This window comes from Anguilla anguilla, chromosome 13 (genome assembly GCF_013347855.1).
Source record: "Anguilla anguilla isolate fAngAng1 chromosome 13, fAngAng1.pri, whole genome shotgun sequence".
Lineage (NCBI taxonomy): Eukaryota > Metazoa > Chordata > Actinopteri > Anguilliformes > Anguillidae > Anguilla > Anguilla anguilla.
This window is the reverse complement of record NC_049213.1, coordinates 20,460,307-20,484,156: the sequence shown is the minus strand read 5'-3', so window position 1 is coordinate 20,484,156 and position 23,850 is coordinate 20,460,307. Positions and strand designations below refer to the sequence as shown.

Here is a 23,850-nt window from a genome sequence, read left to right as displayed (position 1 = left end):
TCATCTCTGCGCAGCAACACTAGGCTCCCCCTTTATTTATGCCAGGGCCACTAAAAACACATTAGTTCGATCTGAAAGGTTCAGAGTTATGCCATAAACCTACACGTGAAAAATATTTTTTTAATGCGTAAAAATTATATTATTGTATGACTATAATAAAATAAATGCATTATGAATACAACCTCAAAAAACAAAAAAAGTTTATGAATTTCAAAAGTATTACAAAAGAGCCGTTTGCTTACAGAGATACTTCTGAACAAAGCAATGTACTTCAGGAGGAAATAAACATATTTCCATAAATCAAATGTTGTACAGTTCAAAATTGTATTCAGATTATTTTTTATGCATCCCATTTTCCTTCCATCCCAGTTCCTCAGGCCCATATAAAATATATATATTTTAATTTAAAACTTCCAATGATTTATCACAAGATAAAAATAATATCACTGCTACTGCTACAGGCACTTGATAGCTTGTAAGAGGGTAGAAATACATGACCAAATAGAGACCAGTTCTGCTGAGTGAGGTCAAATCTCTCTCTATAAAAGATGCCACCCTCATGCCCCCAGGGACAGCCTGGCACCCAGTAAGGTGAGTGAGATTTACTCTAATGTTGAAACGCTTGAAGCCCAAAGGGATTATTTGTGTAAATTTTAATTACGTTAATAGTAATACAAAAATAAATGAAAATAAGATGCTGCAACATAATTGAATTCCATGTTTGTCAAATAGAAATATCATAAACACAACTCATGTATGAAATATGTGGTTATTTCATCTAATTTACACTGAAAATTAAGCAAAAAGACTTAAGGGTATCAACTTGTCACTGAATATCTCAAGAAGTTAAAAAAAAACTGAGAAAAGCTTGCCTTACATTTTCCCCTACATTTCGCACTTCAGCAAATAGCTTAGTTTACATTTAATATTCTTTTAATGAAAAACTTCTCTTTTTCAGCATTCAAAGACCATTAGCTGCCATCTTTCTCTTTTGGCATCAAAGGAGGTATGCCCTAATATAACTTGCTGCAACAGTCATGAAGGAATAAAGCCTTCCAAGCTCCTTTCAGGAACCCCTCACTCTTCAAGAAATCTTCAGGATTATTGATCATTCCTTCCCATATTCATCCAAAATAAAAACAAAAATGACAAAAGTGTGCCTCAGAGCTCAGAGCTCATCTGGGAAATCAATTCACATCAAAATGAATCTGAAAATGAAAATGAAAAGAGTAATTTATATATTTTTCAACTCTAAAATGTATCAGCCCACTTTATACCAGTGATGTAAAGAGTTGAGCATTCCCTAGGTACATATTTAAAATGCCAACAATTGTAACAGAAGGTGCTTTTCTGCTGACGGTCTAAGTGACAAAATAAACTAGAGAAAAACTTAGCACTCTTTTACAATGAACTCTTGGAAGGTTTTTTTTTCTTTCTAGTTCATTGAGATGAAATGTTGTATTCAGGTGACTGATATTCACTTTATTTCTCCTCAGTAAAGCGCCATCATGAGTACCGATGCGGAGATGGCGGTGTATGGCCCGGCGTCCATTTACCTCCGGAAGCCTGAGAAGGAAAGAATCGAGGCCCAGAACACACCCTTTGATGCCAAAACGGCCTTCTTTGTGGCTGAGCCCAAGGAGATGTACCTCAAAGGGAAACTCGTTAGCAGAGAGGGGGGCAAAGCCACCGTTGAAACTCTGGACGGGAAGCAAGTAAGTACAGCTAAAGCTCCCTGCCCTATGGAGCTGATGTGTAAATGGTGTGAGAGCAAGCAAAAAATTCCTCCAGTGCATGTCCAGATGGAAAATTTAAGTTGAGCTTGGGGCACAATAAATGTTGTGGCAGTGCACCCCATAAATAAAAGAACTATAATAATAGAGATTTTGCCAAGCAACTGGTAGTTCAGATCTATCATGACTCATTTTTAAGGGCAGAAAAAATCAACCTTGCAGCCTCAGAGCTAAATTCCATCATTTAATTTCCGTTCTTAAATCACCACTGGTAGACTAAGAGAGCAGCAATATCCTTTGCTGTATGCACAGTGGGACGACCATGATCATTCAAAATGTGGGATTTATATTCCATGTTCAGGTCCTATGCAAAGTTGTCCTTCCTAAATATTAACATTCTGTTAGCATGAAAAGTAGCTTTTAGCCACATAACAGAATTATGGAACTCTCATCCCTCAGCGAAAAACACTATCAACCCACAACTTTTATTTTCTGTTTCACAGAAAATAACAGTCAAAGAGGATGACATCCACCCAATGAATCCTCCCAAATATGACAAAATTGAGGACATGGCCATGATGACCCACCTCAACGAGCCCTGTGTGCTGTATAACCTCAAAGAGCGTTATGCAGCATGGATGATCTACGTGAGTTTTCCTCTATATCTCTTCAATTCATTTGAAAATGTGAATAAATGAATGTCTCCAAGCATGTAATGTATCTACCTTCATTGTTTCAGACCTACTCTGGGCTGTTCTGCGTCACTGTGAATCCCTACAAGTGGCTCCCAGTGTACGATTCTGTTGTTGTGTCAGCATACAGAGGCAAAAAGAGAATTGAGGCCCCACCCCACATCTTCTCCATCTCTGACAATGCCTATCAGTTCATGCTCACTGGTAAGAACATCAAAAGTCAAATTCTACATGGGCTTTAAAATATAATGTGTTTAATACATCATATTTCCTCTCATTCCTGTTGCAGATCGTGAAAACCAGTCCATCCTGATTACGTATGTACCCCCCATACATTTCCATTAACACAGTTAATAGTAAACTAAAAAGAAATCAACTGAAAATATAATTGTTGTAGTATTCAAACTCTTTTTCCTTGAGTACAAATATTTGAATTCCCCCACTTCAAATATTCGGGTTTTAAATATTAAATGAAGTGTTATCTGTGTTCATCCACAGTGGAGAATCTGGTGCAGGGAAGACTGTGAACACAAAGCGTGTCATTCAGTACTTTGCGACAATCGCTGTGGCTGGACAAAAGAAAGTAGAACCAGGAAAAATGCAGGTCAGAGGGAGTCTCTAAAAATCAGCAAATATCTTGGGAACTTTATCTGCGGTAGCACATTTCTGAAGTGTCTGATGTCTACTGTAGGGATCACTGGAGGATCAAATCATTGCAGCGAACCCCCTGCTGGAGGCTTATGGTAATGCCAAGACTGTGAGGAATGACAACTCCTCCCGTTTTGTAAGTTTGTAGTTTTACTTAAAATTCTAACTTATCTACATTAACGGTGCTAAAATAAGGCAACATTTAATCTCATTTCATTTTGTTAATTGTTTAGGGAAAGTTCATCAGAATCCACTTTGGTACAACAGGAAAACTGGCTTCTGCTGATATTGAAACCTGTAAGTATACCTGATACTCTGTCTCAGTTTATCAAATGATTCAAAAAACTTTGTTGATGAAAATGTATTTTTGTCCATCAGATTTGCTGGAAAAGTCAAGAGTAACATTCCAGCTGTCAGCTGAACGCAGCTACCACATCTTCTACCAGCTTATGACAGGCCACAAGCCTGAACTGCTGGGTATGAAATCACTAGATTCATTCTGTGAATACCATTTGCAATTCTTAGAAAAGTGTATAACTGATTATTGTGTCTTACAGAGGCTCTTCTCATTACCACCAATCCATACGACTACCCTATGATCAGCCAAGGAGAAATCACTGTCAAAAGTATTGATGATGTGGAGGAGTTCATAGCCACAGATGTAAGTGTTTTTCTTCACTAACCAATCATAAAAAGTTATCACTCATTCATCTTGACTTCTCAGCAGCCTGACTAGTCAGCAGATGGTTATAGTCTTCTTGCCATTTTTGCCATTGCCCTTTCTTGAACTTATGCCAAAAGTAAAACTTAAGTCTCATATTTTACAGAAAATTGAAGAGTAGAAACATTAATACCAGGGAAGCGTAGCCAAAGCTGGTTGCTGTGAATTTAAACTGACAATTTTAGATTTCTTTCCCTCTAACTGGATACATGTGTACCATAATTGATTAACATAATTTATGCTGCATTGTACTGCTAAAGTTTCCTAAAAAATGTTTCCTCATCACTAATAAAGATTTGGCACAAAGAAAGAGGGAAATTGGTCTTAATTCAACAATAATTTCCTGAATATTTTATGTAAAAATAGTGTATTTCTCAGTAATTTGTGAATGGTAACCCAGCTGTGTTAGTAAAAAAAAGCCCATGAAGAGTAATTGAAGAGTAAAACATAAAGAACAATGCTGATTGAATCCAGTCTCAGGACTCTTTGGCAATTATGATTACAAAACAGAGTGTGCACATTATCTTAATACATAAAATTAATGAATCCCTGATAAATACTGATGAACATTTTTGATTTCATTCTAGACTGCCATTGATATCTTGGGCTTCACTGCTGATGAGAAGATAGGTATCTACAAGCTGACTGGTGCTTGCCTGCATCATGGGAGCATGAAGTTTAAGCAAAAGCAGCGCGAGGAGCAGGCTGAACCTGATGGCACTGAGGGTAAGTGTAACACATTAGCTCTGTTTATGAACCAGCTTAGAAGTAGCTCTGATAATTATTCAGTGGTTTGACTGATGTATTTTGAGAGCATAAAATCAAGGTCTATCAATTTTAAGATCTGATGAAAACTTGATTCTCTTCATTTTAGTGGCAGATAAAATTTCTTACCTCATGGGCCTGAACTCAGCTGACCTTCTGAAAGCCCTGTGTTACCCCAGAGTGAAGGTCGGAAATGAGTTTGTGACCAAGGGACAAACTGTACCACAGGTAATGGATCTAAATTTGTGTAATACTCTAATATTATAATAACCTATATAATTATATCTTTAATTGTATATTAAGTTAACCAGACTTGTGTTTTCATTGAGGGAATGCTTAAATGTACAGAACAAATACAAATATTCTGACAAGGCAGTTATGACCTTTCTTTTTATACTAATAGGTCCATAACAATGTTATGGCTCTCTGCAAATCTGTCTACGAGAAAATGTTCTTGTGGATGGTCATCCGAATCAATGAGATGTTGGACACAAAGCAACAAAGAAATTACTTCATTGGAGTCTTGGATATTGCCGGATTTGAAATCTTTGATGTGAGTGGAGGTGTCCTGTGATATAATCACAAATCCAATTACATGAAAGATCATTTTAACTATGTGAGGGTATCAGATTTTTATAGCAGTTTGTATCTTCCTGAAATTTTAGTTCAACACCTTGGAGCAGCTGTGTATCAACTTCACCAATGAGAAACTGCAACAGTTTTTCAACCACCACATGTTTGTGCTGGAACAAGAGGAGTACAAGAAAGAGGGAATTGAATGGGAGTTCATTGATTTCGGTATGGACTTGGCTGCCTGCATTGAGCTTATTGAGAAGGTAAGTGAGATGCCCTTTATTATCAATAGACAATAACATGTCCAATTACTCCTAATGTCTTTTCATGGAAAATATTCTGCCTCCACCAGCCAATGGGCATCTTCTCCATCCTTGAAGAGGAGTGTATGTTCCCCAAGGCTTCAGACACAACCTTCAAAAACAAGCTCTATGACCAACATATGGGTAAAACCGCTGCTTTCCAAAAACCCAAACCTGCCAAAGGCAAGGCTGAGGCCCACTTCGCCCTGGTGCACTACGCTGGCACTGTCGACTACAACATCACTGGCTGGCTGGACAAGAACAAGGACCCCCTGAACGACTCTGTGGTGCAGCTGTACCAGAAGTCTTCAATGAAGCTGCTGGCCCACCTGTATGCAGCCCACGGTGCTGCAGATGGTATGACGGTGCTGATTTATATTACTGTAATAGTCTTCTTTGTACCCAGATACAATTTAACAGAAGTTTATCATTATAGACCTATTGGGAAGATTGGAAAGTCACTTGTATTGTACTTGTAGTTTTGAAAAGAAATTACCATGCAAAAACAGAATTCATAGTTCCTAATTAAAATTTGTTTTCAAGCAGGTAACTGAAAATGAATTTTTCGTTAAAAATAGATTTAAAATGAATTGCTTTGACTCTGATGCCAGTGTGTAATTTCTCATGTAAAAACAGATGCAAAAGGTGGTGGCAAAAAGGCAGGCAAGAAGAAGGGTGGCTCCTTCCAGACTGTGTCTGCTATGTTCAGGGTAATGTATTAACTCGAATACAAATGAAACTGTGCTGCTATTCAAGATTCGCTGACAGTTGCTGCTCAGTGGCTCATCCTTTTAAGTGATGAATCCAGACCATGCCAGTGGCAACTTTGTTTTCCTCTGACCCATGTCTACGCAAATTGCCTTTTGTGTTTGTGTAAGAAGCTGTGACTGACATGACACAATAGAAGAGAGCATGTACTTTTCTGTGCTCTCCCAAATCAAAAGCAGAGGTTGTGCCAGTGACCGATGATAAAATATGATAGGCCATTCTAAATTGAGCAGAAAAAGGCGGGAAAGGCATTCTAAAAAAGACAAGTATTGGAACATACAGCATTGCTGACCTAGCACAGTACTAAACTTATACATAATATGGTTGTTGATTCCCTATTTTATCTGCAAGCACAACAATCAATTATTGAAAGGGAATCCTCCAGTGTGTGAAATGTGTTTGTTTTGCCTAGAGATCATCCTTCTTACTGCTACCTCTTCCAGACATACCTTTCTACTCAATCCCTGCCATTTCATTAAATTAAACCATGTCACTCTTTTCAATCATAACACTACTTTAGATATTAATACAACTACCAGACAATTAACAGATATCACCATGTTGTGTATTATAAATTCCATTATTATGCCTCCTCACATCCCACAGGAGAACTTGGGCAAGCTGATGACCAACCTGAGGAGCACTCATCCTCACTTTGTGCGTTGCTTAATTCCTAATGAATCAAAAACACCAGGTAAGGACTTCATTTAAGGACTTTCCTGTCCACGAAATGTACAAATGACAGGATCAGACGAAGCACATGAACTGAACTTGTCAAAAAAATATTCAAGAAACTGAATATTTAAAATTCCTGTAACAGTGAATGAATTGCGGTGTTTTAAGACACAATATCCTGCATTTATGTCGTTTCTTCTAATCTAATTAATTTTCTTTATTTTTTAGGTCTCATGGAGAACTTCCTGGTTATCCACCAGCTGAGGTGTAATGGTGTGCTGGAAGGTATCAGAATTTGCAGAAAGGGTTTCCCCAGCAGAATCCTTTATGGTGACTTCAAGCAGAGGTAATGTATGCCTCTCTTTAATAGACCGGTACGTAGACTACAGTGTCACTGGCCCTGTGAGTAGTTTAAATTGTAAGTTAATGTCATGGGTCACTGCTGTACATTTAATTTTGTCTGCCACCTCAACAATTCCAAGGAGCAAAGGGGCAGAAAATAACAGACATTCATAATGTTGAAGGTGAACATTTGTAATCAGCCCAATGAGTAAAACTGAAAGATAAATAAATGATCATAACAGAAATTGTCCACAATAATGGATGACTGGCAATCAGCCAAGGCCACTTCATAGCAATGTTTTCCATTAAAAATTATTGTCTATTCTTTTAGATACAAAGTATTGAATGCCAGTGTCATTCCTGAGGGACAGTTCATTGACAACAAGAAAGCTTCTGAGAAGCTCCTGGGGTCCATTGATGTGGACCAAAGTCAGTACAAGTTTGGCCACACCAAGGTAAGAGACTTCTCGGGCACCAATAGTATTTCTGTAAATGGTGATGGGTTCTTAAGCTTAAAATGTAATTTAGCATGGCCAGCTGGATGGCTCATTCGGGTAAGGCACCACATTGCGGTGCATGGATCAGCCTCAAGGCCTCAGATGAAATCCCGGCCGTGGCAGTGACAATTGTGGCCAGTAGCCCCATAGAGTGGTGTGCAACAGGCGACTGCATCACCCAGGGAATGGCAGGGTTCAGTCAGATAGGGTGCACAATTTAGCAACCCCTGTTGGCACCCATAGATTTCAGTCAAAGCTGCATGTGAAAGGTCTTCATCCAACTCCGCTCTATGTAAACTTAGCTGTAGTCTACAGTGTGAAAAGAAACATCAGGTGGCACCAAGGCTCAGAGGAGAACTGTGGATCTTTACACACTCCTTTACACTGAATTGGCATTGGGGTTCATGCATTTACTCAGCTGCTGTAGCAGGCGACTGCCCATTCCAAATTGGGCAGTGAATTCGATATGTTCAGTCCTGTGTTAGGTGCCAAATTCATTTTCTTTTTTTAAGTATTTTAACATAACTGTAATATAAAAAATATTTTAGCCTTAAACTGTACATTTTATGTACATATATGTATTCACATAATTAATTTGTGAACATCATGTTCCATTATCATATGATGTATGATCCATGAAGATGATTTTATGTCTTATTATCCACTGAATATTTGCAATATTTCCTCCAGGTGTTCTTCAAAGCTGGTCTGCTGGGTACCCTGGAGGAGATGCGAGATGAGAAACTGGCAACACTGGTGACCATGACTCAGGCCCTCTGTCGTGGCTACCTCATGAGAAGAGAGTTTGTCAAAATGATGGAAAGGAGGTACATATTACTATGCAGAAAACATGTAAACACAGAGGTATTAATACTGTTCTGAGAAAGAGCAGTGGCTCAACATGTAAAGGACATGGTTCTAGTGTTTGTGTGTAAAATAACATTATTTTCTGTTAACATTGAAATATAAGAGTATCAGCGCTGAATTAGCTATTAGTTGTATGCATAAAATATCAACCACTTACTTTGTCTCAGTAGTAATTCTACAATATTTTGCAGAAATACTTCACTATGATCATGTTTTACACAGAGAGTCCATTTACTCCATCCAATACAACATCCGCTCATTCATGAATGTGAAACACTGGCCATGGATGAAGGTCTACTTCAAGATCAAGCCCCTTCTCAAGAGTGCTGAAGCTGAGAAGGAAATGGCCAACATGAAGGAAGAGTTTACCAAGTGTAAAGAGGATCTGGCAAAGGCGTTAGCCAAGAAGAAGGAGCTTGAGGAGAAAATGGTCTCTCTGCTGCAGGAAAAGAATGACCTACAGTTGGCTGTAGCATCTGTAAGTTTGCCTTGAGATCAAAATAATTGAATAAGAAATTAGTCTACTTAACATGCCTTAACAATATAAAATCAATATCATAGTTTCATCTCTTCCTAATGAAATGTTTAATTCAATTTTGTATTCAATCATTCAAGGAAGCTGAAGGCCTCTCTGATGCTGAGGAAAGATGTGAGGGCCTCATCAAAGCAAAGATCCAACTTGAAGCAAAACTCAAAGAGACAAATGAGAGACTAGAGGATGAGGAGGAAATCAACGGTGAGCTCACTGCCAAGAAGAGGAAACTGGAAGACGAATGCTCTGAGCTGAAGAAAGACATTGATGACTTAGAGCTCACCTTGGCAAAAGTGGAGAAGGAGAAACATGCCACAGAAAACAAGGTTTACACTTGATTAATACAGTGTGTGTGTGTGTGTGTGTGTGTTTTTCCAGGGTCATGGCATCTCCCTAACATGGTGTGAAATTAATACTCTTAGGTGAAAAACCTGACGGAAGAGATGGCCTCTCAGGATGAAAGCATTGCCAAATTGAGCAAGGAGAAGAAAGCCCTCCAAGAGGCACACCAGCAGACCCTGGATGATCTCCAAGCAGAGGAGGACAAAGTCAACACTCTGACCAAAGCAAAGACCAAGCTTGAGCAACAAGTAGATGATGTGAGTAAAACATGACGCATCTTGACTAAAAGATGAAACCTCAAGGCAAGAAGCTAAAACCAGAACATAAACATTCTATAGTGCCAACAAAAATGAATTAATTTATTTATGTTGCATGTAGTTTTTTAACAAAACAATATTTAATCTTTATTCTCTACAATAGTTGGAAGGCTCTCTGGAACAGGAGAAGAAGCTTCGCATGGACCTTGAGAGAGCCAAGAGAAAGCTTGAAGGTGATCTGAAAATGGCACAGGAATCCATAATGGACCTGGAGAATGACAAGCAGCAGTCAGACGAAAAGATCAAGAAGTAAGAGATGATTCAGATAAATGCACTGATAGCAAGTATGATTATAAAAAGCAAACGAAATCTCCAAAAAATTGTTCTTCTCAATGTTTTTGTATATTTTTCACAGGAAGGACTTTGAAATGAGCCAGCTTCTCAGCAAGATTGAGGATGAACAAACTTTGGGTGCTCAGCTTCAGAAAAAGATTAAAGAACTCCAGGTATCTGTCAAAACCTACAAATTCCAAGGAGTAAAATAAATAAAGTGTCATGTATATCCTAAAACTACACTATTGTGAATCACAGGCTCGTATTGAGGAGCTGGAGGAAGAAATCGAGGCTGAGCGTGCTGCACGAGCCAAGGTTGAGAAGCAGAGAGCTGATCTCTCCAGGGAACTTGAGGAAATCAGTGAAAGGCTCGAAGAAGCAGGTGGGGCAACTGCTGCTCAGATTGAGATGAACAAGAAGCGTGAAGCTGAGTTCCAGAAGCTGCGCCGTGATCTTGAAGAGTCCACCCTGCAGCATGAAGCCACTGCTGCTGCTCTCCGCAAGAAGCAGGCCGACAGTGTGGCAGAGCTAGGAGAACAAATCGACAACCTTCAGCGCGTCAAGCAGAAACTGGAGAAGGAGAAGAGTGAATACAAAATGGAGATTGATGACCTTTCCAGCAACATGGAGGCTGTTGCCAAAGCAAAGGTATATGGGTTTACTCACATTACTTTGGAAGAATATGATTTTATAATAACCAAACATAACAAGCGCTAAACAAACTATTTTCTAACAGGGAAACCTTGAGAAAATATGTCGTACCCTTGAAGATCAACTGAGTGAACTGAAAACCAAGAGCGATGAGCATGTACGCCAGTTGAACGACATTAGCGCACATAAAGCAAGACTTTCTACTGAAAATGGTACATAACCAGACATTTCAGATTAAATAATTTCATGTTGAAAAATATGATGGAGTTACTCAATACTTTGGTTTCCTCAGGTGAATTGAGTCGCCAGTTAGAGGAGAAAGAAGCTCTTGTTTCACAGCTGACAAGAGGCAAACAAGCCTACACACAGCAGATTGAGGAGCTCAAGAGGCACATTGAAGAGGAAGTCAAGGTATAAGATTAAGAATGCATATCACTATTTCATAACTTTATTAAGAAATGCAAAGCATTATAGAGGACCTGGAAGGTTCTAAACTATTCATTCAACAGCATTCTCTATTACACCCCTTCATTAATTTGTTTTCCACCTCTGACATTGACTTTAAGGCCAAGAATGCCCTGGCCCATGGGTTACAATCAGCCCGCCATGACTGTGACCTGCTGAGGGAGCAGTATGAGGAGGAGCAGGAGGCCAAGGCTGAGCTGCAGCGTGGAATGTCCAAGGCCAACAGTGAAGTAGCTCAGTGGAGGTCCAAATATGAAACTGATGCCATCCAGCGCACTGAGGAACTGGAGGAAGCCAAGTAACTAAACCGTTTCAAACAACTTAACTATAGAACCACCACTACCTATCACACAATCAGAAAGAGTATTGCAAAATAAATGAAATCCCCACTCCCTACAGGAAAAAGCTTGCACAGCGTCTGCAGGATGCGGAGGAGTCCATTGAGGCTGTGAACTCCAAGTGTGCCTCTCTGGAGAAGACCAAGCAGAGACTGCAAGGTGAAGTGGAGGATCTCATGATTGACGTGGAGAGGGCAAATGCCCAGGCTGCCAACCTTGACAAGAAACAAAGGAACTTTGACAAGGTAAATCTGACATCACCAAAGCTAGAGTCACAAAGAACTGTGTTTTAGGTCACTATCAGATATTAAAATGAAGGCCAGCTGAAAGTGGTATTAATGGCTGAGTTGTATGATGTATCCAGGTTCTGGCAGAATGGAAGCAGAAGTATGAGGAAGGCCAGGCTGAGCTGGAGGGGGCTCTGAAAGAGGCCCGTTCTCTCAGCACTGAGCTCTTCAAGATGAAGAACTCCTATGAAGAAGCTCTGGACCAATTGGAGACATTGAAGAGAGAGAACAAGAACTTGCAGCGTATGTGCACTTAATACAGACAAGCATCTTCATTATTATCATGATATCTTCAGTTAAGAGAATCACATTATACTTTGCAAATCATATACTCCACAAGGTAAACTCTCCAGTGATCAGATATTAGTGTAATATCCAGGGGATGGAATAGGTCTAAAGTGAACAGAAAACCATGGCAAATATATAGACATAGTTATAACAATAACAAATTTGTTTTCCAATGTATGTCCTTGCAGAGGAGATTTCTGACCTGACGGAACAAATTGGAGAGACTGGAAAGACCATTCATGAGCTGGAGAAGGCAAAGAAGACTGTGGAGACTGAGAAATCAGAAATCCAGGCTGCCCTAGAGGAAGCAGAGGTACTAACACCCCAAACACATTTCATACACATCATAAAATTCAGCTACCATTTTTAAATTATATTTTCTGGTCAGCTACAATTCAGATATTTTTAAATATAGTTTTTTATGTCCTTTATAATAAAGAATGAATGCACTGTTCGCTTAATATTGGGCAATGAAAATGTTTTTAAAAATGTAAATAAAATAAAGAAAGTAAATTTACTTATCTGGGACTTGAAGAGAAGAGAATATGATCAATTTTTTCAGTTTCACAAAGAATCCAAGACTTTTTTCCATTTTTGCTGGAATGCAAATTATCATTTTTCTAATCATTTTACAGGGAACTCTGGAGCATGAGGAGTCAAAGATTCTCCGGATCCAGCTTGAGCTCAATCAGATCAAGGGTGAAATTGACAGGAAGCTGGCAGAGAAAGATGAGGAAATGGAGCAGATCAAGAGGAACAGCCAGAGGGTGATTGAGTCCATGCAGACAACTCTTGATGCTGAGGTGAGAAGCAGGAACGACGCTCTGAGAGTCAAGAAGAAGATGGAGGGAGACCTGAATGAGATGGAGATTCAGCTGAGCCATTCAAACCGCCAGGCAGCTGAAGCTCAGAAGCAACTGAGGAATGTGCAAGGACAGCTCAAGGTAATTTTTAAAATATATGCAGTGACAGCACTGAGCTCCAACATTTTCAGGCTTTCATACACAATTTAATCAATCTCTTTGTCAGGATGCCCAACTGCACCTTGATGATGCAATCAGAGGACAGGAGGACATGAAGGAACAGGTTGCTATGGTGGAGCGCAGGAACAACCTGATGCTGGCTGAGATTGAAGAACTGAGGGTTGCCTTGGAGCAGACAGAGAGAGGCCGCAAAGTGGCCGAGCAGGAGCTGGTTGATGCAAGCGAGCGTGTGGGACTGCTGCACTCCCAGGTGAGTCAGTGAGTTTATCAGAAATGGTACAAATATAAAGGCTAAATTATATAACATCCACATGCCAACCTAGAAATATCCAATTTTGTTCAGAATACCAGCCTTATCAACACCAAGAAGAAGCTGGAAACTGACCTTGCTCAGATTCAAGGTGAAGTGGATGACACCATCCAGGAAGCAAGAAATGCTGAGGAGAAAGCCAAGAAGGCCATCACAGATGTGAGCAATACTCAGACGTTTTACTTGTATTACATTATTTCATTTTTCCACCTTATACAGGGAAATTTATAAAGTTTAGTTTTGCCTCTTCTGTGAATCATTCAGCTGGATTTTCCTCTTAATCGCTGAGATATATCCCTTGTATGAGGGCAACATATCAGTGGGGACCGTACTGTAAAACCTCACGGTACTACTAGCCTTTCTATGAGCTTTGGCTTACAAATAGAATGATATCAACAGTCTTGCCCGCAAAAAAAAAATTTTTATTTAATAAAGAGCTGCAAGAAACTGTATAAAATTGCAGGCTGCCATGATGGCAGAAGAGCTGAAGAAGGAGCAGGACACCAGCGCTCATCTGGAGAGGATGAAGAAGAACCTGGAGGTTACAGTCAAGGACCTGCAGCACCGTCTGGATGAGGCTGAGAGTCTGGCCATGAAGGGCGGAAAGAAACAGCTCCAGAAACTGGAAGCAAGGGTAATCCACCAGTGGCAACTTCATTTAGCCAGATCAGTGCCCACTTAAGAAATTATCAATATTAGTATTTATTAATTCCATTTGGTATGTCTTGAAACTAATTCATTTTGCAGATAGGTTGTGAGGTAGCATATTAATCAGTAGAAATAAGAAGATCCAAGCTATATAGTATACTACCAATGTAACAATATACTGTATTATCTGGTATCTAATGTTCTTGGAAATTTTTATATCCAAGGTGCGTGAGCTGGAAGGTGAAGTTGAGGCTGAACAGAAACGTGGAGCCGATGCCATCAAAGGTGTCCGTAAATATGAGAGGAGAGTCAAGGAGCTCACCTACCAGGTAAGGTTTTATACATCTTTACCAAAAACAGTGGACAACAGCCACACATGCTACCTTTATGAATCTCCTTTACCCTCTGCAGACTGAGGAGGACAAGAAGAATGTCTTCAGACTGCAGGACCTGGTGGACAAGTTGCAGCTGAAAGTGAAGGCATACAAGAGGCAGTCTGAGGAATCTGTAAGTCAAATCCTTCATATCAGTGGCTCCATATCAGCTCCATATTCAGCCATATTATTATTATTATTATTATTATTATTATTATTATTATTATTACTATTTATTCAGCAATTATGCTACTCTTGCATTGTTATCTTGAATTATTAATGTATAGGTCATTATTATTTTATTTTTTTAAAAGCAGCTCTCACCTGTATTTCAGCCATCCCTCAATATGAGATCAATAGAGCTTTGTTTGATTGCACTATTTAAAATATTAAAATGATTTGCAACAAGGCTACACAAAAATGAAGTAGAGTTAAACAGTCAAACTGAAATTTAATAAAATGTAAGATTTTACTTTGTGACTGAATTTAATCATGCTCAATGCATTGACTGAGCAGATTGCTATGACAAGTAATATTTTCCTTTCTGCACAATATTTGGATATATTTTCTTGCCACTGTCCCAGTTCCCCAGTACCACTGCAGTGCTTTCACTGAAAAAACAAAAACTAAGTCAATCTTAACAAATATTTTTAGTCTCATTACAAGACAAAAATACTTATTTAGACAGACTTTTCGGCAGTGATTTCTTTGTCAAATAATTTATAATTTAAGAATTTGGAAGAAAAGTACTTGTCACATTCTGAAATTGAATCTAGTGGGAATTTTGACAAATCAAGTGCGCAAGCTTGCTTTTTGGGTTCTATAGTCTTAAAGAATTAGTGCACTGGTTGAATCATGGTTTCTTTTTGAGTACATTGGGGTAAGTATATGTTGTCAGTTCCTTCAAAACTGAACTGTGATCTCTGAATTTTTTGATGCATTGGCTATTTATTGTTTTCACTGCACTGAGCCAGTGTTTGGTATTCATTTTAAGCTGTTCAATCTTACTGTACATTTCACATGTTCTGATTTATCTCCTCTCAATTAATCACTTCAAAAAAACGTTTTCCATGTTCTGTGATTAGCATGAGCTGTGCCCCTAAACCCTGGTCGTACAACTTCCTAAGCTGTTTAAGCATAGTGCCCTACAAATATCTGTAATGACATAGAATAGTAACTGCCCCATCTTGTTTCACATGGCTTAGGTGGGAGTTTTATTGCTAGGTCTGAACCTTGCTCCTTTATGAAAGCTAACATGATCTATTCTACAAGTACACTTGAGAATAGAATACAGGAAAAGAATAGTATGATTGGCCATTCTGTTATGGGTAATAGTACAGGAACAAGTATAGGAACTGACCTAATCTAAAAATACATGAATGACCTCATTAAATTTCTGCCCGATTGTTTGGCATTGACGAAAACTTTCGGGAAGTCAGTTAAATGGGAATGTGTTACTGTTTTCTTTTTCCTCTCCCTGACAAGCAGCAGTGACCTATTTCCTGTTCAGAATTCTTTAGCTGACAAAACATTGCTGCTGTATGAAAGCATTTACCATGAAATATCTTGATTGGTGAAATATCTTTCTCTCTCACAGGAGGAACAAGCCAACACTCACCTGTCCAGGTACAGGAAGGTGCAGCATGAGATGGAGGAAGCTCAGGAGCGTGCCGACATCGCTGAGTCCCAGGTCAACAAGCTGAGAGCCAAGAGCCGTGATATTGGCAAGGTAGGTTACCATTTAAAAAGAGTTTATTTAATTGAGTTACTGTAAACCAGTGCCAATTTACAAAGTGTAAATGATGAGTAATATGTTCTAAATGCACTGTTAATTTTAGGTGAAAGAAGCTGAATGAGGGATGAAACCAAGATGAGACGCAGTAGCAAGCACTCATACAATATGGACTTCTTGTGAAATGTTCTCATGTAAACTGTAAGTCAATAAAGTTCACTGAGCATTTATATTCTCAACATTTCTAGTACTCTTTATTTTTCTCAAAAAAAATATTAGGGATCTCATTTAAACACTCATTCTTTTTTCTGCTCTGACTTTCCATACAATGACTCTATTGCAGAAATTATTTCTACTGCTTACCTGATACGTGGCACATGGGACAGCTCCTTTCATCCTATAAGTGAACCAAATATTATAGGGATATTAACAACTGAATCAGTCAGGTGATCAATTGACTATTTAAATAATACATTAAATACCTTGAAAGCATTATCCTAAAGATACTGCAACTCGACAATATGAGAAAAAACTTCAGAAAGAAAGAAAATGATCACGCTACAGGAATAGCAGATACACCAAACTGTAATATCAGCATCCCCGAAAAATGTAAAAATCTTTTTACATCATTCAAATTAATATATATGTTAATTGGGAGGATATGACAAGAAGAAGCAGAGATGCTATTTGTTTAATTATTCAGTGTTAATGTTCAATTGCATTTTTTTTCTGCTGTCCAGTAATCTGAACATTTGTGGTCGGACAGGATGCGCTTTGCAAGCCTGAAGCACTCTCTTAAGTGTATGTCATTTATAGAGAATTCTTCTAGCAATGAGCTCTATAGTGCCACTCAATGGCTTAATCCAGCCAATACTTTAGGACTGGCCTCAGGATGGACTCATATAGACAGATGAAATTGAATTACATAATGTCAAAGTGTTCGGGATTTATTAGCTTTTTGGTAAAAAGCCACACTCGCATGAAAATTCTTTGGCTTTCCTAAATTTATAAGAATTTGTTGGGATCTAATTAGAACAGTTACTTTTTTTATTCTGTCTGCACTCCAAACAAGTCCTTTTCAGTGATTTGGACCTTGGCCTCTTTTGCAAACTTGTTGATTTTGTTCTAGCCCTTAGGCTATGCTATGAGTTATCCCTTACACAGCATTTATATCAAACACTACTGGCTTACCCACAATGCACTGTTTACAGTAGTGCCAAGACATAACTCCTGTTAATTCTGAGTGTATTTTGACTATTGTCAGTTGATTAAAAAATTTTGCTCACTTATTTGAACCACTGATAGCTTGGTAAGGCGTAACTGTGTCTACAACCTATCATACCCCATTCGGGTTGATTTGTCAGTCCATAATTATTTGGATCTCTTTTATACTGTTGCTTCCATTAATTAAACCAGAAACAAAATCAGTTTCAACATGAGCAATGCATTCAATGTTTACATTGATTTATTCAATACATTAATTTTATTATGATCATATAGTAATCCAGAAAACCACAGTAGAGTGTATTTAAAAAATCAGTGGTCCAAACAACCCAATGGAAAAAGCTAAATACTTTGGAGAACTTTGTTTAAACAGCTCACATGTCACAGCAAGTTTATTTCCATATGTGTTATGCTTGTATTATTTAACACTAGTACTGTGAATGGTACAATAAAAGAGTTACTGACAGGCAGACGTAGAGCACCAAATGAACATTGTTACATTAGCAGACACTCTTATCCACTCTTATCTTATAGTGACTTGCACAACCTTTTACATAGCATTTACACTGCATCTATTTACACAGCCAGATATATACTGAAGCAATGTAGGTTAAGTACAGCAATGTCGTACCCTGGAATCAAACCTTCCTTGGTTACAAAGTCGGTTCCTTATCCATTATACTACACTCCCTCCCCAGCAATTACATTTTGAATAGCTATTTAAACTTTTTGTTAATTTCAAAATCAGACTTCTGCAAATCTGACTACTAATTTAATACTTCATTAAACGCTAACACTTCATTAAATCACTATGTTTTTTCAATAGAATTAGATTCCTAACAAGTTCTGCTGCACTCCTAGAAGAAAGGGTTCCAAAATGCTCTTTGGGGTCTCCATAGGGAAATTATATCTAGTTTGAATACATACATGTTTTTGTCGCAGATAATTAATTTTGTCGGCAAATAGCCATGGTATAAGCAAGCAAGTATAGCAAGCGAGTCAGTTGCTTCAATAAGCCCCTTCAGGGTGATGAAGACCCCTCTTGTTCACCTCACATACAGTATCATGGTTTGAATGAATGCTCAATTGTGATTAAATAATAAGTGTGCGTGTGTAGCATTATTATATCATGGAAACCAAAACTCTTCTTACTTTCACAGAATGGCCGTTTTAATATGCCAAACCATAATAGCCGTTAAAACAAGGTTCAACATTTCTCCTCTTTCAAATTTGTTAAAACACAATAATAAATTCTACAAGAAATGGACATGGGAACAGCACCCCAGGTGTGTGTATATCATGAGAACTGCAGAGCTAATCATGTTTTATAATACACACACACACACACACACAGGGGCATGCATTTACAGCTGTGAAATGTTTGCATCCCAAAAAAGTTCACATTAATAATATATTGCAGTACATTCAGTTTCCATAAGGGATCAAAAATTATGCTTTAATCTAAAATCAGCTACTGCATTTCATGCTCAAACATAACCAGACCACACAATTACTCTCAGGGGGGAAAAATGGGTAATTTCAAGTAAAAATTGACTTACTTTAGAATAAAGGTGAACTGTGCAGCAATGGTAAGAGCCGGAGGATCAGTGGGTTCAATATTGAAGGTACATAAAACCCAACTCCACAGTAAAGGTCACATTACATCATGACAAATAGCAGTACTCTGAGTGCATTGCTGAGTGAGCAGCTGCATCAGTATTTCATTTTCGTAGTCCCATCCGACAGATCAAGTTCACCATTTTCATTAAACCTGTGTAAGCACTTAGGTATGTTAGTTCCCAATCTATTTTTGGCTATATCTTCTTACCTAGGGAATAGAGATGCCAAATAATATCATCTAGTATAAAAATAATTAACTGCATCCCTGCAAGCTACATTCTTGGGAAAACTGACTGAAAAGTGTAGGGTCATACTGTTGAGTTCACTTAGATTCGCCTTTAACAAAATCAATGGATGGTTACAGAACCCAAACACTGCTGTTAAACAGAATCAGCCACATTCTCAAAACATGTGTACGATCAGATTTTATTGCTAGCTGTGCTTACTAATGTTTCCACAAACATTTTTGTTGTGTTAAATTGTTGTGTTAAAGCCCTGACAAAGGCAGCTTGCTGTCGATACATTTGCTATTAAATACTGCATTGGAGAAAAGAGTGTGCAACCTTTCTTTTTCAGTTTTACTACCACAAGCATTTTTACATCTGCCATTTTGTTTGTATCATCATTTGTTCTTTGGTAAGATCAAAATCTGCATGCTTTTGGAAACACACGTAAAGGCATATGCATAAGACGTTTCTATTCAGAACGTTTTATTATTCATGAAAAGTAATTTAAGTCGTTACTGACCTTGTACTAACAACAAAATGTTTATCAATACAATTATTATGCAAATATTATAAGGCCATTAATTTACCTGTATTAACTGGACTATCTAAATGAACTCAAATTTAAATTTCAGTTTAGTTTTAAGAGCAGGTTGTTGGATTTAGCTTAGTTTTCCTTTAATCAAAAACTCATTTTAATTTTCATTTCAGTATATGATAATTTTTATTTCCATATAGTTTTAATGTTATGATAATAACCTTGTTGTGAGGGCATCTAATTAATTTTGTTTACTGATAAATATTATTTATTGTGATGACTGACAATGGTATATAAAGAATCGAAAGGGCACAGTCAAAAGCAACATTTAGCAATGGCATATAGATAGGCTTTTAGATTACTTGGCTTATCGTGCCTTGGGGAGAGAGCACATCTTTTGGGGTGCAGACACATTTGCAGAGAGCAATGAATGGCTGATGTTAGCACACAGCCCTGTAGGTGGCATGCTTTTTATGGGATTGCTGCGGTGTTTCCTCATGCAAATCAACATAAACAATCTAAATTAAATTAAAATTAAATTTACAAACAATTGGCATTCATCCTCTGATATAACACACAAAATCAAAGGTCTATGCATATTTCATGAATCCCACATTGGTTTTTCAAAGGAACATTTATTAACAGCAAAAGTAAGAAGAATTTAAGAAATGTTTCGCGAAAGAGACTAAATGAGTTTCAAAGCCTTATTCCCTGTGAGTTTTACACATCATCACTTACATTTCAGCTGTACAGACATCCATCTGGCTTTCTAATGCAATTCAGTCATTCAAGTAATACTTCTCACCTGTAGGATGTTCAATTGCTCTAACATTGGGGAACAATATATTCCATACAATCCTGGTTGACTTTTATATGCACCTGTTTATGTTTAATGATAATAAATCACAATGGATTATAAAGCCTTTCAATTCACTTTCTCATTTTAGCTGTGAATAGTTCTGTGCACAGGTTATAGTAAAATAATACAAACTAATTTTTTTTTACATATTTTAGTATTATTTTTTGATAAACTATCATAGCTTATCAGTGGGGAAAGATGGTAAGAAATCAACTTTTTTTTTAAACTCTGCCCAGATATATCATCTTTCAATTTAAAGATACACACCCAATTGCAATCGTTTGTTACATGACATTATAAAATCACACAAGCACTATCAATGAAAAAATGACAAATGATAACAAATCTGAATGTAATACTTGCCTCTCCAAGACTTCAGGTCAACCAGTACTTTTCATTTCGTTGGATAATTCTACAAAATTGTAATACAGTATTAAAAGTCACTTATTATAAAATCTGATATCCTTCAAGTGCTAAAGTACACAAAAGGATTATGAGAGTGAAGTGCCCAGCAGATGAATACTGAAGGCAAATTAAAAGATGGTACACAATTAAGCTGACTGCTCTCACTGACGCACAGCAATGGTCCGAGCAAGCAGCTATTTTTGTATTTAATTCTCACTAAAAGACTATTAAGGTCAGGATATCAAGTATCACGTTTTTATTGAATTTATGAGCCTGTCAGACTGCCACATGAATTCACTTTTGCAGACCTACATCATCTTTCTCATGACAAAGTTTTTCTACTCAATGAAAGCTCCAGATGGTTTTCACCATATTACTCATTCTGCAATATCAAATTAAAATATATTTAAGTTGGAATATTTTTCTACTATATAAGTACCTCCATATAATGACAAATTGAAATTAAGTATTTAGATGCCTTCAGATGTGCCCTGCGATAGACTGGCAACCTGTCCAGGGTGTATTCCTGCCTCTCACCCAATGCATGCTGGCATGGGCTCCAACACCCCCCATGACCCCATGATCACTGGAACAAAGCGGTAAAGTCCAAACCATAAAAAACAGCCCCAGATTAAGGTCATATAGTATGTTGAATTCAAATCCATCGGTATTCAACTATGGAGGATCAAAAATGTCAAAATTTAAAATTAATTAATTAATTAATGCAAGAAAACTGTACAAATAAATTAACGTGCACAGAAATAAATAAATAAATAAATAGATAGATAGATAAAATCCGCAATTATTTATTTCCATTTAGTTATTTCTTGATTCATTTATTTTTGTATATATTTGTTTACTTATTGATTTCTGTATATCTTTGTCCATATGATAATGCGGGGGCTGTCAATCAAAGTATGTCATCTTAACCTATGTCATCTGAGGTGTCACCTTTGGTTAATTGATACCAGAGTGCGCAGTTTGACTGTACGTGCCTTGGCTTCAACACCAGGGTCAGTATGTTTACAACATCTACGTTAATAGGGGAGAGCGGGGCGATATGCAATACAGATTTTTTTAGGTGGCCTATAGCCTAAAATGCCCATAGCCTACTGGCAAAAGATAGCCTGAGATTTGAAACTGGGTAACATAGCTGAAAATGTTAGTCCTGATTATTTGCTCCTTCACGAGGATACTTTGACAAAGTTCCAGTTAGCGGCACCACAGAGGTTCACCACGTTCAGCAATTTTTAGGAAGTGGCTAAATGTTTCATTCCAAAAAAAACTTTGTTAATGGATTTAAGGACATAAATAATAATAATAAATTTTTCCTTGGTTATTTAAGGGTTGGATTTTGAAGGGTTAAAGATTTAAATCTTGGTTGTGTTTCAGGTAATGCTGAAGTCAGCTCATCTCAGTACTGCTGTGAGGTTCTTTTCAAATTTTTGGAAGGAACATGTATCAGTTTAATTTCATGGTAAAAATTTAAGACATGCAAGAGTCTTGCAATAGTACACCAGTGACATTTCACTGCTTCTCCTCGGCTAAACTAGGTTCTTCCGCAGTGCCAGAATCTATTGTAAGCATGTAAGAGTCAGGAAATATCTGGAGGTTGTCAAACATGATAAAAAATCCTAGATATAAAATCTGCAAAGTCTTTTAATAATAGTGTGTGCATTGTATATTGATTGCTTAAACGTATAATGTAGTACTTAAAAGTGATATTCCTAAGCTCATATAGTCTTATGCACTATAACAATAAAACTAAATGGGTTAATAATGCACACACACCCCTATGAGGAACAAAATTTTGTTGAGAATAGTATTTCCAGCAATAAGCAGATCTGCTAGTTTATGGAAAAAAAGAAAGGTCATCTACTTCTGCAAGTGAAAACAAGATTATTTCTTCAATAATTGATTGATGCACGCAGCGCCACCAAAAGCTAAATTGAGGCATTTACCTGATGCAGTGCAGTATAGATTCCATATTTCTTAAGGACTTTGATGAGCACTGATTAAAATATACTCTGTAGATTTTTTAAAAATCAGTATTGAATTGGTCAGCACTGGTGTACGAGGCTGCCAGTACAGATAGTGGCTGGCAGTCTTGCAGAGCAAGGCACGATTGGCTCTTGCTTGCCCTTGGAATGGAAGGGTTTGAGTCAGCCGGCATGACAAAGCCTCATCCTGCACCTGCAACCAGCCATACTAGACAATCAGGCACCCACAACCAACAGCAGTGGCTATGAGTGCTGAGTGGAAGTGGTCAGGTAGATTTTTTGATAATTGAATATTTATTATTGCCCCACAAGAAAGCTGAATTAAAACCTGTTACTGAACACATAGTGCCCTTACTATAAGATATAAATAAATTCACTGTTAATGAGTCTTATTAAAGTAAATACTTTCGGATTTGTTTTCAGTAAGATACTGAAATCCACTCTTTAGTGCTGTGAGGTTTCATTATTTGTAAATGTTCTGGGAATAACCAGTCACTCCCAGTATTATTACTTGTAATCACTGCAAAAGCCCTGCAATGGTTATATCAGTTTAGTTTCATTTCATCTCTGCGCAGCAACACTAGGCTCCCCCTTTATTTATGCCAGGGCCACTAAAAACACATTCAGTTCGATCTGAAAGGTTCAGAGTTATGCCATAAACCTACACGTGAAAAATATTTTTAATGCGTAAAAATGATAGTATTGTATGACTATAATAAAATAAATGCATTATGAATACAACCTCATAAAAACAAAAAAAAGAGCCGTTTGCTTACAGTGATACTTCTGAACAAAGTAATGTACTTCAGGAGGAAATAAACATATTTCCATGAATCAAATGTTGTACAGTTCAAAAT

General features: G+C 37.6%; 1 protein-coding gene across 1 annotated transcript; it reads left to right on the top strand.

Moving 5' to 3' along the window:
• Window positions 1-530: 530 nt before the first annotated feature.
• On the top strand, window positions 531-16,350 carry LOC118211812 (myosin heavy chain, fast skeletal muscle-like). Its single transcript, XM_035389299.1, has 41 exons — window positions 531-591; window positions 959-1,006; window positions 1,497-1,715; window positions 2,237-2,380; window positions 2,473-2,629; window positions 2,715-2,742; window positions 2,924-3,029; window positions 3,117-3,209; window positions 3,307-3,370; window positions 3,452-3,550; window positions 3,631-3,734; window positions 4,382-4,520; window positions 4,669-4,787; window positions 4,963-5,112; window positions 5,225-5,395; window positions 5,485-5,791; window positions 6,071-6,144; window positions 6,809-6,896; window positions 7,106-7,223; window positions 7,551-7,674; window positions 8,407-8,543; window positions 8,806-9,061; window positions 9,199-9,441; window positions 9,538-9,714; window positions 9,878-10,023; window positions 10,130-10,220; window positions 10,306-10,695; window positions 10,784-10,910; window positions 10,991-11,109; window positions 11,265-11,461; window positions 11,563-11,746; window positions 11,866-12,031; window positions 12,265-12,389; window positions 12,712-13,020; window positions 13,106-13,309; window positions 13,403-13,528; window positions 13,833-14,003; window positions 14,242-14,346; window positions 14,429-14,524; window positions 15,989-16,120; window positions 16,230-16,350. Exons 3-41 carry the CDS (start codon window positions 1,509-1,511, stop codon window positions 16,245-16,247), a joined length of 5,811 nt encoding a protein of 1,936 aa, XP_035245190.1. The 5' UTR covers window positions 531-591; window positions 959-1,006; window positions 1,497-1,508; the 3' UTR covers window positions 16,248-16,350.
• Window positions 16,351-23,850: the final 7,500 nt, after the last annotated feature.

Bases quoted from the DNA above. Each gene is read 5' to 3' on its own strand.
- LOC118211812 (XM_035389299.1), top strand. From the start codon at position 1,509: ATGAGTACCGATGCGGAGATGGCGGTGTATGGCCCGGCGTCCATTTAC. The intron at 1,716-2,236 runs GTAAGTACAGCT...TCTGTTTCACAG, and splicing joins AAACTCTGGACGGGAAGCAA to AAAATAACAGTCAAAGAGGA. The intron at 2,743-2,923 runs GTATGTACCCCC...GTTCATCCACAG, and splicing joins AACCAGTCCATCCTGATTAC to TGGAGAATCTGGTGCAGGGA.